General features: G+C 45.4%; 1 protein-coding gene across 1 annotated transcript in view; it reads right to left on the bottom strand.

Annotated features, from left to right (window-relative positions):
- LOC139273679 (zinc finger protein 420-like) overlaps positions 1 to 20,671 on the bottom strand; it is a 60,095-nt gene that overhangs the window by 28,429 nt on the left and 10,995 nt on the right. The window contains exon 3 of the mRNA XM_070890717.1: positions 1,420 to 2,562. Within this exon, the coding sequence (XP_070746818.1) occupies positions 1,420 to 2,561 (1,142 nt within the window). The 5' untranslated portion in view covers position 2,562. The remainder of the gene's footprint in view (positions 1 to 1,419; positions 2,563 to 20,671) is intronic.

The raw sequence follows: 20,671 nt of genomic DNA, 5'->3' as shown, positions 1-20,671 counted from the left end.
CTCATTGTTCACTATACTTCCAAGTTTTGAGTCATCTTCAAATTTGAAAGTTGTGCCCTGTTACTTAAGCCTAAGTCATTGCTATATATCAAGAAAAGCAGTGGTCCCAGTACCGACCCTTGGGGAACACACTGTATACCTTCCTGTAGTCCGAAAAACAACTATTCACCACTACTCTGTTTCATGTCACTTAGCTAATTTCGTATCCATGCTGCCACTATCCCTTTTATTCCATGGCCTTCAATTTTGCTGGTATTGGTAACATGCCCAGGATCACTAAACACAAAACCCAGTCTGTTAATCACTTTCAACTACTGGACTTAGCGTGTGCCCCACAGCGTCTCTTCCACATTCAATATGTGAATAGAGCATCATGCCTACAAAGCTGGGTTAAGTTTATATCCATTCAGCAAATGTATTTAACAAAAGCCTGCAGGCCGATGAGAGACTGTTAAGGTGCCAGTGTGCTGCTGGTTTGATCTGCATTTTTCCTGTAATGGAAAATAACTGAACATTTCTCCCAGTGTAATCTTTGCTGCAATGAAATGTGTGTCTTTTAATAAGCCTTACGTCCTTGCTCATGTCTGCTGCAATTGTGCAGAAAGGGGATGTGTAAAGAGATGGTCTTTGTACGGAGAGTGACACAGCCTTGTGGTCACAGTCAGAACAATGCAATGATTTATTTGTGGTTATGGACTGAGCAGGGTCAGTTCATGAATGCTCAAGCTAAGAGGTGCCAGGGATCGGAGGAGCGGCAGTAAATAAAATCTAAATGTAAATTCCGATGTAGTTTGTCTTCATTTATTCCTATTTTAATCATTTTTGCTGAATGTGGCCCACGGCAAGTGCCAGGATATTGGATCACATCCGCCACAGGAAATGAATGTGACAGCCCTGAGATAGACAATGTCAACCTGATTCCCCCCATTCACCAACCTAACAACTTCTTTACAAACTCAAGCTGTTGAAGATAGGGGCAAGGGGCTCACAGAGCATCCATTTCATCTCTCTAAACACCCTTGGGTAGATATCATCTGGACCTTACATGTCTCAAGATTAACCTACACAGAGAGTTTGCTGTCAGTGAAGAGAGACAAGAAGGACCAAAGTGCCGTTTGTTCCTCTCAGTGTGGCCCTGAAGGACTGTGTCCAGGCTGCAGTTCTGTTCCTGTACGATCCTCCCCAGAGATTGTCCTTTCTGAGCTCCAGCCAGGTGATGCTAAACACTCCAGGTGGGAAAGACAAAAATCTACAACAATATGTTGAAAGCAACGGTAATTTATTTGCCTATATCCCAAATATTAAACTCCAGCCAGTTACAGGGGTTATTAACAAACCCCAACTGTCAGAATGAACATGGTTCAGTCCTGGATGTGATGAACAGTAGCACGAACAGCAGAATCCAATCCCTGCAGTCACTTATGAACTCGCTGGTGTGTCAGCAGGTTGGATGACCGAGTAAATCCCTTCCCACACTCGGAGCAGGTGAACGGTTTCTCCCCAGTGTGAACTCGCTGGTGTTCAGTGAGGAGGGATGACCGAGTGAATCCCTTCTTACATTCGGAGCAGGTGAATCGCCTCTCCCCAGTGTGAACTCGCTGGTGTGTCAGCAGGCTGGATGACTGAGTGAATCCCTTCCCACACATGGAGCAGATGAATGGTCTCTCCCCAGTGTGAACTCGCTGGTGTTTCAGCAGCTCGAATGAAGTAGAGAAACCCTTCCCACAATCAGAGCAGGTGAACCGCCTCTCCCCAGTGTGACTTCGCTGGTGTGTCAGCAGGTGGGATGAATTAGAGAATCTCTTCCCACACTCAGAACAGGGGAACGGCCTCTCCCCAGTATGAACTCGCTGGTGTACAGTGAGATGGGATGAATGAGTGAAACCCTTTCCACACTCCGAGCAGGTGAACGGCCTCTCCCCAGTGTGAACTCGCTGGTGTACAGTGAGATGGGATGAATGAGTGAAACCCTTTCCACACTCCGAGCAGGTGAACGGCCTCTCCCCAGTGTGAAGTCGTTGGTGTATCAGCAGGTGGGTTGACTGAGTGAATCCCTTCCCACACTCAGAGCAGGTGAATGGTCTCTCCCCTGTGTGAACTCGCTGGTGTACCAGCAGGTTGGATGACTGAGTGAATCCCTTCCCACACTCAGAGCAGGTGAACGGCCTCTCCCCAGTGTGAACCCGCTGGTGTGTCAGCAGGTCGAATGAAGTAGTGAACCCCTTCCCACACTCAGAGCAGGGGAATGGCCTCTCCCTAGTGTAAATTTGCTGGTGTTCAGTGAGAAGGGATGACTGAGTGAACCCCTTCCCACACTTAGAGCAGGTGAATGGCCACTCCCTAGTGTGAACTCGCTGGTGTCTTGATATGTCAGAGGATCGGCTGAAGTCTTGTCCACACACAGAGCACGTGTAGCATTTCTCCCCACTGTGAATGGTGCATTTTGCTTCCATATTCAAAGGCCGATGATAGTCATGTCCCGATGAATCGAGTGACACTGTCAGATCTTGACATGATGTTTGGTTTGAGTTTCGCATCTGCAAATCCTCCCCTTCTATCATGCTGCAAAATGAATTTTAAACAGGAAGTCGGGAGTGTGAGAGAGAATCCACAAAAACATCAAAGTAGTTGTGAAATTGAGCTTATTGAATCTGATCATTTATGGGGCTGGAGAAATGTCACCATGAAAGCTGCCAGATTGCAGTAAAAACCTAACTGATCACTGTAGTCCTTCAGGGAAGGGAACCCACCTTACTTGACAGTCCCATATTAGAAATTGTCGGTTCTACTGGATTCAGAAGTACTGGGGATAAAACCCAGCAGCTTCTCCTCCATCCCCACTCCAGCTGAAACTGATGCAACAAACAGACAGCAGGCCTGGGACCGACTTCCGCATCCAGCGTTCACTCTGATACAGAACATCTGGAATTGCTGGGCCTGTTGTATAAATGCAAGTTGTTGTTGTCCCTGGGTTTCCTGGTGCTGGGCCTAGCAACACTGAGTCGTATCCCGAGAGCCACACTCAGTGTTGCTGATGCAGCGGTCGCTCTGGGGGATTCCACCACTGGGGGTGTACATGAGGATTCCAGCCCTGGGGCTGTACCTGGGGATTCCAACACTGGGACCGTACATGAGGATTCTCACCCTGTGAGTATACATTGGTATTCTAACTCTGTGAGTATACATGGGGATTCCAACCCTGGGATTGTACATGGGGATTCTAACCTTGGGACTGTTCATGGGGATTCTAACCCTGGGACTGCACATGAGGATTCTAACCTTGGATTGTACATGGTGATTCTAACCTGTGATTGTACATGGGGATCCTAACCCTCGGACTGTATATCGGGATTCCACCCGAGGACTGAATATTGGGATTCTAACCCTGGGACTCTACATGGGGATTCCAAACCTGGGATTGTACATGGAGATTTCAACCCTGGGACTGTACATAAAAAATAGGAACATATGAAATAGGAGCAAGAGTAGGCCGTATGCCTCCTTGAGCTTGCTCCGCAATTCAAAAAAATAATGGCTGTTCATCGACCTCTACTCCACTTTCCCACCTGATCTTCAAATCTCTTGATTCCTCGAGAATCCAAATATCAATCTCAGTTTTGAATATACTCGAAGGCTCAGCATCCACAGCCCTCTGCGGCAGGGATTCGAAATGCTCACAACCCTGAGTGAAGGATTTCCTCATCTCTGTCTTAATTGGCCTTATCCTGAGACTATGCCCCTGAGTTGTACACACTCCAGCCAGGGGACACAACTTACCCTGTCAATCCCCTTCAGATGTGGAACATGGGGATTCCAAATGTGGCACTGTACGTGGGGATTCTAATGCTGCGACTGTAGATGGTGATTCTAACCCTGGGACTGTACCTGGGGATTCTAACCATGGGACTATGCATGGGATTTAAACTTTGTGACTTTACATGGGGATTCTAACCCTGGGACTGTACATGGATATTCTAACCCTGAGGCTGTACATTGAGGATTCTAATCTTGCAATTGTACGTGGGGATTCGAACCCTGGGACTATACATGGTGATTCCAACCCTGGGACTGTACATGGGGATCCTAACCCTAGGATTGTACATGGGGAACCTAATCCTGGGATTGTACATGGAGATCCTAACCCTGGGATTGTACATGGAGATCCTAACCCTGGTATTGTACATGGAGATCATAACCATGGGACTGTACATGGGGATTCCAACCCTGGGACTGTACAGGGTGGGGGGGGGGGGCAATTGCATCCAATTATGTTACAATTGTGTTGCAAACCGTAAGGTCAACACTCACTCACTCCTTCAGGAGAGATGGTGAAGAAATCCGGTGTGTGGAGAATGAGAATAAAATAACTGAGTCACTGATGTTCTCTCCCGGGTATTGGAACTGAGTTGGGAACAGACAAGAAATCCCTCCCACTCGTTGTTCCTGCACGAATATGGCCGTGCGTGCGCACTGCTTCTTGCTGATTCACGATGGCGGAGCACTGAACCTTCCCAAAGATGGCAGCCATTAATCTGGGCTTGTTACAGGGAGAAAGCACCGAAGCTGCAAACGCGAGACCTTCCGCTTATTATTCGGGCTTTCCGGCCTACATCAGTTCTTTATGAAGCCTCCCCGTCACCCACCAGGTCCTTTACTCTCCGGCTCCTCGCATCCGTCAGCCGCTTTACGGAGACCATCTGCAGCCTGTGGCCTATTCCCGCACTCACACTGCGCATGCTCCAAACACAGCTTGCTACCGCGCCTGTGCACTGGGCTCCTGTAGTCTGGGTGCAGCACATTCTCCCCCGCAGGGCATGCTGGGTAATATCCCATATTCGTGAATAGGAAATAATTTTCTGTGACTGACTTGAGCTAAGTTAACAATTTATAGAGAAACCCATGTACACAGTCACTCTGTCATGGTTCAGTTCCGGATGTGATTGATAACAGAAGTGGCTCGGTAGCATCACTACTGACTGAGCAGGCCGACTCCTGAAGGACATAACTGTCAGACTGGGTTTGCAGCAGGTGATGAAAGAACCAACACGAGGGGAAAACCTACTCGATCTCGTCCTCATCAATCTATCTTTCGCAGATGCATCTGTCCTTGACAACATTGGTAGCAGTGATTGCTGCACAGTTATAGTGGAGATGAAGTCCTGTTTTCACGCTGAAGATACCCTCCATCGTGTTGTGTGGCACTAGCATTATACTAAATGGGATAAATAGGAAATACCACCAACAACGTCTCCGCAAGATCCTACAAATCCCCTGGGAGGACAGACGCACCAACATTAGCATCCTCGATCAGGCCAACATCCCCTGCATTGAAGCACTGACCACACTTGATCAGGTCCGCTGGGCAGACCACATTGTCCGCATACCAGACATGAGACTCGCAAAGCAAGTGCTCTACTTGGAACTCCTTCATGGCAAAGGAGCCAAAGGTGGGCAGAGGAAACGTTACAAGGACCCTCAAAGCCTCCCTGATAAAGTGCAACATCCCCACTGACACCTGGGAGTCCCTGGCCAAAGACCGCCCTAAGTGGAGGAAGTGCATCCAGGAGAACGCTGAGCACCTCGAGTCTCATCGCCGAGAGCATGCAGAAATCAAGTGCAGGCAGCGGAAAGAGCATGCGGCAAACCTGTCCCACCCACCCTTCCCCTCAACGACTATCTGTCCCACCTGTGACAGGGACTGTGGTTCTCATATTGGACTGTTCAGCCACCTAAGGACTCATATTAAGAGTGGAAGCAAGTCTTCCTCACTTCTAAAGGACTGCCTATGATAATAATGAAATGGGATAGATTCAGAACAGATACAGCAGCTCAAAACTGAGCATCCATGAGGCGCTGTAGGTCATCATCAGCAGGAGAATTGCATTCTGCCACAATCTGTAACTTCATGTCCAGGCATAAAACTTGTATTTATATAGCACCTTTAATGTAGTGAAATGTTCCAAGGCGCATCACAGGAGTATTATGAGATTTTTTTCATAATATCGAGCCGCCTAAGTAGAAATTAGCATAGGTGACCACAAGCTTAATCAAAGAGGTATGTTTTAAGGAGCATTTTAAAGGAGGAAAGATAGATAGAAAGTTAGAGAGGTTTAGGCAGGGAGTTTCAGAGCTTGGGGCCTAGGAAACAGAAGCAATGGCCACCACTGTTTGAGCAATTGTAATCAAGAGGGTAGAATTAGTGGAGAGCAGGCAGCTCGGAGAGATGTGGAGTTGGAGGAGATTACAGAGATAGTGAGGGGGGAGGCCATGGAGGGATTTGAAAATAAGGATGAGAATTTTAAAATTGAGGCATTGCTTAACTGGAAGACAATGTAGGTCAGCGAGCACAGGGATGATGGGCAAGCGGGACTTAATGCGAGTTAGGACCCGGGCAGCCGAGTTTTGGATCATCTCTTGTTTACGTCGGGTAGACTGTGGGAGGCCAGCCTGGAGTGCATTGGAAAAGTCAAGTCTAGATGTAACAAAGGCGTGGATGAGGACTTCAACAGCAGATGAGCTGAGGCAAGGGCAGAGATGGATGATGTTACGGAAGTGAAAATAGGAGGTCTTAGTTTTGCTGCGGAAATGTGGTTGAAAGCTCATTTTAGGGTCAAATATGACACCAAGGTTGAGAACAGTGTGGTTCAGCCTCAGACAGAAGTTGGGGAGAGGGATGGAGTCAGTTGGTATGGAACGGAATTCGTGGTGGAGACCGAAAACAATAGTTTCAGTCTTCCCAATATCAATTAGTATATCCCTGACTGTACCATTACCATGAAGGCACGGGACCAACTCTGGTTCAATGAGGAGTGCAGAAGAGCATACCAGGAGCAACAACAAGCGTACCAAGCTGGGGGAGCTGCAACACAAGACTGCATGCATGCTAAGCAGCATGCTATAACAGAGCTAAGCAATTCCGCAATCAACAGATCAGATCAAAGCTCTGCACATGCGGTTGTGAATGGTGGTGGACAATTAAGCCACTAACGGGGGGAGGCTCCTTGAATATCCCCATCCTCAATGATGGCGGAGCTCAGAATGCAAGTGCAAAAGACAAGGCTGAAGCATTTTCAACCATCTTCAGCAGGTAGGTACAGCAAGTAATCAGGCAAATGAAATGCTGGGCTTTATTGCAAGGGAGATGAGTATAAAAGCAGGGGAGTCCTGCTTGAACTGTATAGGGCATTGTTAAAACCTCACCTGGAGTACTGTGTACAGTTTTGGTCTCCTTATTTAAGGTAGGATATACTTGTATTGGAGGCAGTTCAGAGAAGGTTCATGAGGTTGATTCCTGAGATGGAGGGGTTGTCATATGAAGAAAGGTTGAGCAGTTTGGGCCTATATGCCTTGGAGTTTAGAAGAATGAGAAGTGATCTAATTGAAACATATAAGATTCTGAGGGGGCTTGACAAGGTAGATAGAGAGAGAATGTTTCCCCTCGTGGGGGAATCTAGAACTAGAGGGCATAGTTTCAGAATAAGGGGTCGCCCATTTAAAACAGAAATGAGGAGGAATTTCTTCTCTCAGAGGGTCATGAATCTTTGTAATTCTCTACCCCAGAGAACATAAGAAATAGGAGCAGGAGTAGGTCATACGGCCCCTCGAGCCTGTTCCACCATTTAATAAGATCATGGCTGATACAGTCATGGACTCAGGTCCACCTCCCTGCCCGCTTCCCATAACCCCTTATTCCCTTATCGGTTAAGAAACTGTCTATCTCTGTCTTAAATTTATTCAACGACCCAGCTTCCACAGCTCTCTGAGGCAGTGAATTTCACAGATTTACAACCCTCTGGGAGAAGAAATTCCGCCTCATCTCAGTTTTAAATGGGTGGCCCCTTATTCTAAGATCATGCCCCCTAGTTCTAGTCTCCCCTATCAGTGGAAACATCCTCTCTCCATCCACCTTGTCAAGCCCCCTCATAATCTTATATGTTTCAATAAGATCACCTCTCATTCTTCTGAATTCCACTGAGTAGATGCCCAACCTTCTCAACCTTTCCTCATGTCAAACCTTTCATCTGTGGAATAAACCTAGTGAATCTTCTCTGAACTGCCTACAAAGCAGTTAAATATGGAAACCAAAACTGCACGCAGTATTCCAGGTGTGGCCTCACCAATTCCTTGTATAGCTGTAACAAGGCTTCCCTGCTTTTATACTCCATCCCCTTTGCAATAAAGACCAAGATTCCATTGGCCTTCCTGATCACTTGCTGTATCTGCATACTAACCTTTGTGTTTCATGCACCAGGACACCCAGGTCCCACTATACTGCAGCACTATGCAATTTTTCTCCATTTAAATAATAACTTGCTCTTCGATTTTTTTCTGCCAAAGTGCATAACCTCGCACGTTCCAACATTATACTCCATTTGCCAAATTTTTGCCCACTCACTTAGCCTGTCTATGTCCTTTTGTAGGTTTTTTGTGCCCTCCTCACACATTGATTTTCCTTCCATCTTTGTCATCATCATCATAGGCAGTCCCTCGGAATCAAGGAAGACTGGCTTCCACTCTTAGAATGAGTCCTTACATAGCTAAACAGTCCAATACGAGAGCCACAGTCCCTGCCACAGGTGGAACAGACAGCCGTTGAGGGGAAGGGAGGGTGGCACAGGTTTGCCGCACATTCTTTCCACTGCCTGCGCTTGTATTCTGCATGCAGTCAGCGATGAGACTCAAGGCATTCAGCGCCCTCCCGGATATGCTTCCTCCACTTAGAGTGGTCTTTGGCCAGAGACTCCCAGGTGCTGGTGGGGATGTTGCACTTTATCAGGGAAGCTTTGAGGGTGTTCTTGTAACGTTTCCTCTGTCCACCTTTGGCTCGTTTTCCATGAAGGAGTTCAGAGTAGAGTGCTTGCTTTTCGAGTCTCGTGTCTGGCATGCAGACAATGTGGCCTGCCCAGCAGAGCTGATCAAGTGTGGTCAGTGCTTTAATGCTGGGGATGTTGGCCTGGATGAGGACACTGATCTTTGTATCTTCACTGTGGAGGCTCGATCTTTGAATATATTTAAGGTGGAGATAGACAGATTTTTGAATGATAAGGAAGTCATGGATTATAGAGACCAGGCGGGGAAGTGGAGTTGAGGCCAGAATCAGATCAGCCATGATCTTATTGAATGGCGGAGCAGGCTCACGGGGCCAAATGACTGACTCCTGCTCCTATTTCTTATGTTCTTATGTTCAGCCAGAAGTGCCGAGTGGATGATCCATATCGGCCTTCTCCTGAGGTCCCCACTATCACAGGAGCCAGTCTTCAGCTAATTCGATTCACTCCATGTGATATCACGAAGCTGCTGAGCGCACTGGATACAGGAAAGGCTATGGGCGTCAACAACAAACTGACTGTTGTGGCTGAAGATTTGCGCCTCAAGCCAAGCTGTTCCAGCACAGCTATGACACTGGCATCTATCCGTCAATTTGGAAAACTGCCCATATATGTCCTGTCCACAAAAAGCAGGACAAATTTAATCCGGCCAATTACCGTCCCATCAGTCTATTCTCAATCATCAGCAAAGTGATGGAAGGTGTCATCAACAGTACTATCAAGTGACACTTGCTCACAAATAACCTGCTCATCGATAGTGAATTTGGGTTCCGCCAGGACCACTTTGCTCCAGGCTTCATTACAGCCTTGGTCCAAACATGGACAAAAGAGCTGAATTCCAGAGGTGAGGTGAGAGTGACTGCCCTCAACATCAAGACAGTATTTGACCAAATGTGGCATCAAGGAGCCCTAGTAAAACTGAAGTCAATGGGAATCAGGGGGAAAAATCTCCACTGGCTGGAGTCATACCTAGCACAAAGGAAGATGGTTGTGGTGGTTGGAGGTCCATCACCACAGCCCCAGGACATCGCTGCAGGAGTTCCTCAGGACAGTGCCCAAGGCCCAGCAATCTTCGGTTGCTTCATCAATGACCTTCCTTCCATTATCATGTCAGAAGTGGGAATATTCACTGATGATTGCAGAGTGTTCCGTTCCAAATGCAACCTCTCAGAAAATTAAGCAGTCCATGCTCGTATGCAGCAAGACCTGGACGACATTCAGGCTTGGGCTGAGATGTGGCAAGTAATATTCACACCACACAAATGCCAGGCAATGACCATCTCCAACAAACGAGAGTCTAACTACCTCCCGTTGACATTCAACGGCATTACCATCACCGAATCCCTCACCATCAACATCCTGGGGTCACCATTGACCAGAAACTGAACTGAATCAGCCACATAAATACTGTGGCAACAAGAGCAGGTCAGAGGCTGGCTATTCTGTGGCAAATGTCTCACCTCCTGACTCCCCAAAGCCTTTCCACCATCTAAAAGGCACAAGTCAGGAGTGTGATGGAATACTCTCCACTTGCCTGTATGAGTGCAGCCACAATAACACTCAAGATGCTCGATACCATACAGGACAAAGCAGCCCGTTTGATTAGTACCCCATCCACCACCTTAAACATTCACTCCCTCCACCACCAGTGCACCGTGGCTGCAGTGTACACCATCTACAAGATGCATTGCAGCATTTTGCCACGGCTTCTTCGGCAGCACCTCCCAACCTGCGACCTCTACCACCTGGAAGGACAAGGGCATCAGGCACATGGGAACATCACCACCTCCATGTTCCCCTCTAAGTCACATACCATCCTGACTTGGAAGTATGTCGTCGCTGGGTCAAAATCCTGGAACTCCCTCCCTAATAGCACTGTGGAAGTACCTTCACCACAAAGACTGCAGCGGTTCAAGAAGGTGGCTCACCACCATCTTCTCAAGGGCAATTAGGGATGGGCAATAAATGTTGGCCTTGCCAGTGACGCCCACATCCCTTAATTAGATATAAAAAAAAGATACTGAATAAAGCTTCCTCAACACTGTTTCATCAAACACTCCCAGGGCAGTACAGCACTGATTAGATGCAGAATAAAGCTCCCTCTACTATGTCCCGTCAAGTACTCCCAGGGCAGGTACATAGAATATAAAGCACAGAAATAGGCCATTTTGCTTAACCAATCGATGCCAGTGTTTATGCTCCACTCGAGCCCTCTCCTGTCTTTCCTCATCTAACAATCAGCACAACCCTCTATTCCCTTCTCTCATATACTTATCTAGCCTCCTCTTAAATATATCTAAATTATTCGCTTCAACCCCTCCCTGTGGTAGCGAGTTCCACATTCCCAACACTCTCCGAGTAAAGAAATTTCTTCTGAACTTCCTATTTGATTTCTTGGTGACTATCTTGTATTGATGGCCTATAGTTTTGCTCTTCCCCATAAGTGGAAACACTCTCTCTATATCCACTCTATCAAAACCTTTCATAATTTTAAAGACCGCTATTAGGTCACCCCTTCACCTTCTCTTTACAAGAGAAAAGTGACCCAGCCTGTTCATTCTTTCCCTTTAGGCATAAACTTGTATTTCTGGTATCATCATTGTAAATCTCATTTCCACCCCTGCCAGTGCCTCTATATCCTTTTTATAATATGGTGACCTGAATTGTACACAGTACTCCAAATGTGGTCCAACCAAGGTTCGATACAAGTTTAGCAAAACTTCTCTACTTTGCAATTCAATCCCCATGAAATAAACCTTAGTGCTCGGTTTGTTCTTTTTATGGCGTTGCTAACCTGTGTCGCTACTTTTAGTGATTTGTGTATTTGTATTACGACATCACTTTGCTCTTCTAGCCCATTTAGATTCTTGTTTTCCAACTAATATCTGACCACCTTATTTTTTTTTACCAAAATGTAATATCTCAAATTTATTGGTGTTGAAATTCACTTGCCAATTATATGCCCATTCTGCAAGTCTCTCAGGCCAACATCCCCAGCTCTGAAGCATTGACGCGCGCTCGATCAGCTCCAATGGATGGGCCACATTGTCCACATGCCCAATGCTGGACTCCAGAAACAAGCACTCTACTCTGAGCACTGTCATGGCAAGTGAGTCTCAGGAGGGCAGAGAAAATGCTTCAAGGACACCCTCAATGCCTCCGTGATAAACATAGAAAATAGGTGCAGGAGTAGGCCATTCGGCCCTTCGAGCCTGTACCACCATTCAATAAGATTATGGCTGATCATTCACCTCAGTACCCCTTTCCTGCTTTCTCTCCATATCCTTTGATCCCCTTAGCCATAAGGGCCATATCTAACTCCCTCCTGAATATATCCAATGAACTGGCATCAACAACTCTCTGCGGTAGGGAATTCCACAGGTTAACAATCCTCTGAGTGAAGAAGTTTCTCCTCATCTCAGTCCTAAATGGCTTACCCCTTATCCTTAGGTTGTGTCCCCTGGTTCTGGACTTCCCCAACATCGGGAACATTCTTCCTGCACCTAACCTGTCCAGTCCCATCAGAATTTTATATGTTACTACGAGATCCCCTCTCATCCTTCTAAACTCCAGTGAATACAGGCCCAGTCGCTCCAGTCTCTCCTCATATGTCAGTCCAGCCATCCCGGGAATCAATCTGGTGAACCTTCTCTGCACTCCCTCAACAGCAAGAACGTCCTTCCTCAGATTTGGAGACCAAAACTGAACACAATATTCCAGGTGACGCCTCACTAAGGCCCTGTACAACTGCAGTAAGACCTCCCTGCTCCTATGCTCAAATCCCCTAGCTATGAACGTCAACATACCATTTGCCTTAATACATTCATATCTTCTTTGTAGGTAGTACCCTGGAGTCGAGGATGATTAGCTTCCACACTAAAATGAGTTCTAAGGTGACTGATGAGTCCAATACCATACCTACAGTCTCTGTCACAGGTGGGGCAGGGGGTGGTTGAAGGGATGGGTGGGTGGGGTACTTGGTTTGTCGTATGCTCCTTCCGCTGTTTATACTTGGCTTCCGCGTGCTGCCGACGAAGAGACTTGAAGTGACTGACGCCTTCGCGGATGATTCTCCTCCACTTTCAGTGGCTTTGCGCCAGGGATTCTCAAGAGTCGGTCGGGATGTAACATTTAATCTACATATTGATTGGGCTAATCAAACTGGTAGCAATGCAGTAGAGGAGAATTTCCAGGAGTGTATTAGGGATGGTTTTCTCGACCAATATGTCGAGGAACCAACTAGAGGACTGGCCATCCGAGACTGGGTGATGTGTAATGAGAAAGGACTAATTAGCAATCTTGTTGTGCGAGGCCCCTTGGGAAAGAGTGACCATAATATGGTAGAATTTTTTATTAAGATGGAGAGTGACACAGTTAATTCAGAGTCTAGGGTCCTGAACTTAAGGAAAGGTAACTTCAATGGTATGAGACATGAATTGGCTAGAATAGACTGGCGAGTGATACTTAAAGGGTTGACAGTGGATAGGCAATGGCAAACATTTAAAGATCACATGGATGAACTTCAACAACTGTACATCCTTGTCTGGGGAAGGTGGCTCAACCGTGGCTAACAAGGGAAATTAGGGATAGTGTTAAATCCAAGGAAGAGGTATATAAATTGGCCAGTAAAGCAGCAAACCTGAGGACTGAGAGAATTTTATAATTTAGCAGAGGAGGACAAAGGGTTTAATTAGGAGGGGGAAAATAGAGTATGAGAGGAAGCTTGCAGGAAACATAAAAACTGACTGCAAAAGCTTCTGTAGATATGTGAAGAGAAAAAGATTAGCGAAGACAAATGTCAGTCAGTCAGATTCAGGTGAATTTAGAATGGGGAATAAAGAAATGGTGGACCAATTAAACAAATACTTTGGTTCTGTCTTCACGAAGGAAGACACAAATAACCTTCCAGAAATAATAGGGGACCAAGGGTCTAGTGAGAAGGAGGACCTGGAGGAAATCCTTATTAGGCGGGAAATTGAGTTAGGGAAATTGATGGGATTGAAGGCCGATAAGTCCCCGGGGCTTGATAGTCTGCATCACAGAGTATTAAGGAAGTGGTCCTGGAAATAATGGATGCATTGGCGATCATTTTCCAACAGTCTATCGACTCTGGATCAGTTCCTATGGACTGGAGGGTAGCTAATGTAACACCACTTTTTAAGAAAAAAGGGAGAGAGAAAGCGGGTAATTATAGACCAGTTAGCCTGACATCAATAGTGGGGAAAACGTTGAAATTAATTATTAAAGATGAAATAGCAGCGCATTTGGAAAGCAGTGACAGAATCGGTCCAAGTCAGCATGGATTTATGAAAGGGAAATCATGCTTGACAAATCTTCTAGAATTTTTTGAGAATGTAGAGTGGACAATGGAGAACCAGTGGATGTGGTGTATTTGGACTTTCAAAAGGCTTTTGACAAGGTCCCACACAAGAGATTGGTGTGCAAAATTAAAGCACATGGTATTGGGGGTAATGTACTGATGTGGATAGAGAACTGGTTGGCAGACAAGAAGCAGAGTCGGGATAAGTGCATCCTTTTCAGAATGGCAGGCAGTGACTTGTGGGGTGCCGCAGGGCGCAGTGCTGGGACTCCAGCTATTTACAATATACATTAATGATTTAAATGAAGGAATTGAGTGTAATATCTCCAAGTTTGCAGATGACACTAAGCTGGGTGGTGGTATGAGCTGTGAGGAGGATGCTAAAAGGCTGCAGGGTGACTTGGATAGGTTAGGTGAGTGGGCAAACGCATGGCAGATGCAGTATAATATGGATAAATGTGAGGTTATCCACTTTGGTGGCAAAAACACGAAGGCAGAATATTATCTGAATGGTGGCAGATTAGGAAAAGGGGAGGTGCAACGAGACCTGGATGTCATGGTACATCAGTCATTGAAAGTTGGCATGCAAGTACAGCAGGCAGTGAAGAAGGCAAATGGTATGTTGGCCTTCATAGCTAGGGGATTTGAATATAGGAGCAGGGAGATCTTACTGCAGTTGTACAGGGTCTTAGTGAGGCCTCACCTGGAATATTGTGTTCAGTTTTGGTCTCCAAATCTGAGGAAGGATGTTCTTGCTATTGAGGGAGTGCAGCGAAGGTTCACCAGACTGATTCCCGGGATGTGAGGACTGACATATGAGGAGAGACTAGATCGACTGGGCCTATATTCACTAGAAGAATGAGAGAGGATCTCATAAAAACATATAAAATTCCGACGGGACTGGACAGGTTCGGTGCAGGAAGAATGTTCCCGATGTTGGGGAAGTCCAGAACCAGGGGACACAGTCTAAGGTTAAGGGGTGAGCCAGTTAGGACTGAGATGAGGAGAAACTTCTTCACTCAGAGAGTTGTTAACCTGTGGAATTCCCTACCGCAGAGAGTTGTTGATGCAGTTCGTTAGATATATGCAAGAGGGAGTTAGATATGGCCCTTATGGCTAAAGGGATCAAGGGGTATGGAGAGAAAGCAGGAAAGGGGTACTCAGGTGAATGATCAGCCATGATCTTATTGAATGACGGTGTAGGCTTGAAGAGCCGAATGGCCTGCTCCTGCACCTATTTTCTATGTTTCTATAAGAACAGAAGAACATAAGAATTGGAGCAGGAGTAGGCGATTCGGCCCCTCGAGCCTGCTCCGCCATTCAATAAGATCATGGCTGATCTTCTACCTCAACTACACTTTCCTGCACTGTACCCATATCCCTTGATTCCCTTAATATCCAAAAATCTACTGATCTCTGCCTTGAATATACTCAAAGACTGAGCCTTCACAGCCCTCTGGGGTAAAAAATTCCAAAGATTCAGCACCCTCCGAGTGAAGAAGTTTCTCCTCAACTCAGTCCTAAATGGCCGACCCCTTATTCTGAGACTGTGTCCACTGGTTCTAGACTCCCCAGCCAGGGGAAACATCCTCCCTGCATCGACCTTGTCAAGCTTTGTAAGAATGTTACATGTTTCAATGAGATCACCTCTCATTCTTCTAAACTCTAGAGCATATAGGCCTAGTGTACTCAATCTCTCCTTATTGGACAATGCCCCCATCCCAGGAATCAGTCTGGTGAACCTTCGTTGCACTCCCTCTATGGCAAGTATATTCTTCCTTAGGTAAGGAGACCTAAACTGTACACAATATTCCAGATGTGGTCTCACCAGGGCCTTATATAACTGCAGTCAGATATTTTTACTTATACTCAAATCCTCTTGAAATAAAGGCCTACATACCATTTGCTTTCTTAAATGCTTGCTGTACCTGCATGTTATCTTTCAGTGATTCATGTACAAGGACACCCAGGTCCCTCTGAACATCAACGTTTCCCAATCGCTCACCATTTAAAAAATACTCTGTTTTTCCAATTTTCCCACCAAAGTGGATAACTTCACATTTCTCCACATTATATTCCATTTGCCATGTTCTTACCCACTCACTTAGCCTGTCTGTATCCCGTTGAAACCTCTTTGCATCCTCCTCACAACTTACATTCCCACCTAGCTTTATATCATCAGCAAACTTGGATATATAACATTTGGTCCCCTCATCCAAATCATTGATTTGATTCTGAATAGCTGGGGCCCAAGCACCGATCCTTGCCGCACCCCACTAGTAACAGCCTGCCAACCCGAAATTGACCTGTTTATTTGTTTTCTGTCAGTTAACCAATCCTAAATCCATGCAAGTAAAGTACCCCCAATCCCATGAGCCCTAATTGTGTTTAATAACCTTTTGTGTGGCACCGTATTGAATGCTTTCTGAAAATCCAAACACTGGTTCCCCCTTATCTATTCTATTAGTTATAACCTCAAAAAACTCTAACAGATTTGTCCCTTTCATAAATCCATGTCGACTCTGCCCAATCCTATTGTTATTTTCTAATTGCCCTGTTACCATGTCCTTAATAATAGATTCTAGCATGTTCCCTCCGTCTGATGTCAGGCTAACTGGTCTGTAGTTCCCCATTTTCTCTCTCCCTTCTTTCTTAAATAGTGGGGTTACATTAGTTACCTTCCAATCTGCGGGAACCTTTCTGGAATCTATGGAATTTTGGAAGATGACAGCCAATGCATCCACTATCGCAATGGCCACCTCTTTCAAAACCCTAGGATGTAGGCCATCAGGTCAAGATCAAAATCTCCAGATGACGCCAAAAGAGGGATATAGAAACATAGAAAATAGGTGCAGGAGTTGGCCATTCGGCCTTTCGAGCCTGCACCACCATTCAATATGATCATGGCTGATCATTCACCTCAGTACCCCTTTCCTGCTTTCTCTCCATACCCCTTGATCCCTTTAGCTGTAAGGGCCATATCTAACTCCCTCTTGAACTGGCATCAACAACTCTCTATGATAGGGAATTCCACAGGTTAATAACTCTCTGAGTGAAGAATGTTCTCCTCATCTCAGTCCTAAATGGCTTACCCCTTATCAGTAGACTACGTTCCCTGGTTCTGGACTTCTCCAACATTGGGAACATTCTTCCTGCATCTAACCTGTCCAGTCCCGTCAGAATTGTATATGTTTCTATGAGATCCCCTCTCATTCTTTTAAACTCCAATGAATACAGGCCCAGTCGATCCAGTCTCTCCTCATATGTCAGTCCTGCCATCCCTGGAATCAGTCTGGTGAACCTTCGCTGCACTCCCTCAATAACAAGGCCTCAGCAAGGGCCTGTACAATTGCAGTAAGACCTCCCTGCTCTTATACTCAAATCCCCTAGCTATGAAGGCCAACATACCATGGCCAACTGTGAAGAGGACTGTAAGTGACTTCAGTGTGAACGCACAGGTTAGTAAATGGGACAGGTAAATGGCAAATGAAATTTAATGCAGAGAAATGTAATGATAAATTTTGGGAGGAAATGTACATTAAATGGTAAAAACTTTAAAAAGAGTAGAGGAGTAGAGAGATTTAGGGTTGTAAGATTCTAGCTAAGGTCTTGCCTTATTAATTAGCAGTGTCAGCAACTTTAATGTCTTACTAAGAAATACAAGATGAGCAGATTCTCAGTCCACTGACGTACCTTATATTGATCCATCAATCAGAGTAAACAGGCAAGTCCCGCGTGTCCACAGTAACTGACACGGGGTCAGCCCGCTGGATGGAACCTCGGGCGCCCTGAGCTTGATCTCCGGTGTCTCCAGTCCCGATTACCCCCTTACATCAGTCTCCCCTCACTTTTATATCCTGCTGTGATCACCTCTGGCATCGGACTCTTCTTTGTCTTCTCTGCTGGGTTTGGGCAGGAAGTGAGGAAAAGACAGCTGGAAATTCTCCAATCTGTGATTTACAAGGACACTTTCCCTGGTTCCCAGCAGTTACTTTTCTTCAGTAATTTTCTCATTATCTCTAAATTCCCCTGCCTGCTGTTAATTACATGACTTCTGATTGTTTCACAGTTATAGGTATAAACATCACACATTATAATTTAATCTATTCTATTCCTCCCGCTGTTTTAAGCTTATATTGTGGTTAATAACAGACAAACCCTGTACTTTCCCCTGATCTGATTACAGATTCCAACAGTGGGTTCAGTGAATGGAATGTCTTATCAGTGTTGCCATGGTGACCTGTCTGCAGTGAATCGATTGTTTGAGTTTCTAACTCAGACTAAACTTCTCTTTCCCATAATACACATTAATCAGCTATTTGATGTCAATGTATTTTAGCCATGTTATGTTAATATCTCTCACACCTACAAGCGGTTCAGATACACAAATCTTTAAGATGAAAAAGTGGTTAAAAAAGCACATGTGATCCTAAGTTTTATAAATAGGGGTGTAGAGTACAAAAGGGCAGAGGTCACATTCAGGACGGATAGACAGAAAGGAAAAGGAGGTGGGGTAGCGTTGCTGGTGAAAGAGGAAATTAACGCAATAGTAAGAAAGGACATTAGCTTGGATGATGTGGGGAAATTCAAGTCTATACATAAGACAAACTTTTTAGTTTTTATTCACATTTTACTTCAATTACTGAAGTTAAAAAAATACGGGTCTCTTTCTTTTTTGACCTTAACATCCCCTGCTAAGATTGTAGCAATCTCTCCTTGTATGAATGCCCAAAAGGGACATTCGAACCTACTAAAGGACAGTTTTCTCCACTGGGTCAATAAACTTCTCCATTCGCACCCTGAGCCTTGATGTTCTCCCGAGAGCATGGGAAACAGAATTTATGATTGGGCACTGACAGGCATTGCACAAAGTGAGTGTCCTCCAAACGTTCATGACAAATGGTGCAGCACAGGGTAGAGCTGCAGAATACCAAAGGGCAGAAAACGCTAGTGGGGGATGTGTACAGACCACCAAACAGTAGTAGTGAGGTTGGGGACAGCATCAAACAAGAAATTAGGGATGCGTGCAATAAAGGTACAGCAGTTATCATGGGCGACTTTAATCTACATATAGATTGGGCTGACCAAGCTGGTAGCAATGCGGTGGAGGAGGATTTCCTGGAGTGTATTAGGGATGGCTTTCTAGACCAATATGTTGAGGAACCAACTAGAGAGCTGGCCATCCTAGACTGGGTGTTGTGTAATGAGAGAGGACTAATTAGCAATCTTATTGTGCGAGGCCCTCTGGGGAAGTGTGACCATAATATGGTAGAATTCTTTTTTAAGATGGAAAGCGACAGTTAATTCAGAGACTAGGGTCCTGAACTTCAGGAAAGGTAACTTCAATGGTATGAGATGTGAGTTGTCTAGGATAGACTGGCAAATGATACTTAAAGGGTTAGAAACATAGAAACATAGAAAATAGGTGCAGGAGTAGGCCATTCGGCCCCTCAAGCCTGCACCAGCATTCAATAAGATCATGGCTGATCATTCCCTCAGTACTCCTTTCCTGCTTTCTCTCCATACCCCTTGATCCCTATAGGTTTACAGTGGATAGGCAATGGCAGACATTTATAGATCACATGGATGAACTTCAACAATTGCACATCCCTGTCTGGAGTAAAAATAAAAAGGGGAAGGTAGCTCAACCGTGGCTAACAAGGAAAATTAGGGATAGTGTTAAATCCAAGGAAGAGGCATATAAATTGGCCAGAAAAAGCAGCAAACCTGAGGACTGGGAGAAATTTAGAATTCAGCAGAGGAGGACAAAGGGTCTAATTAGGAGGGGGAAAATAAAGTATGAGAGGAAGCTTACAGGGAACATAAAAACTGACTGCAAAAGCTTCAATAGAGATGTGAAGAGAAAAAGATTAGTGAAGACCAATATAGGTCCTTTGCAGTCAGAATCTGGTGAATTTATAATAGGGAACAAAGAAATGGCAGACCAACTGAACAAATACTTTGGAAGGAAGACACAAATAATCTTCTGGAAATACTAGGGGTTCGAGGGTCTAGCGAAAAGGAGGAACTGAAGAAAATCCATATTAGTCAGGAAATTGTGTTAGGGAAATTGATGGGATTGAAGGCCAATAAATCCCCAGGGCCTGATAGGCTGCATCCCAGAGTACTTAAGGAAGTGGCCCTAGAAATAGTGGATTCAATGGTGATCATTTTCCAACATTCTATTGACTCTGGATCAGATCCTATGGACTGGAAGGTAGCTAATGTAACACCACTTTTTTTAAAAAGGAGGGAGAGAGAAAACAGGGAATTATAGACCGGTTAGCCTGACATCGGTGGTGGGGAAAATGTTGGAATCAATTATTAAAGATGAAATAGCAGCGCATTTGGAAAGCAGTGACAGGATCGGTCCAAGTCAGCATGGATTTATGAAAGGGAAATCATGCTTGACAAATCTTCCAGAATTTTTTGTGGATGTAACCAGTAGAGTGAACGAGGGAGAACCATTGGATGTGGTGTATTTGGACTTTCAAAAGGCTTTTGACAAGGTCCCACACAAGAG

Source organism: Pristiophorus japonicus, chromosome 9 (genome assembly GCF_044704955.1).
Source record: "Pristiophorus japonicus isolate sPriJap1 chromosome 9, sPriJap1.hap1, whole genome shotgun sequence".
Taxonomy (NCBI): domain Eukaryota; kingdom Metazoa; phylum Chordata; class Chondrichthyes; family Pristiophoridae; genus Pristiophorus; species Pristiophorus japonicus.
This window is presented reverse-complemented; position numbering and strand designations above follow the sequence as displayed.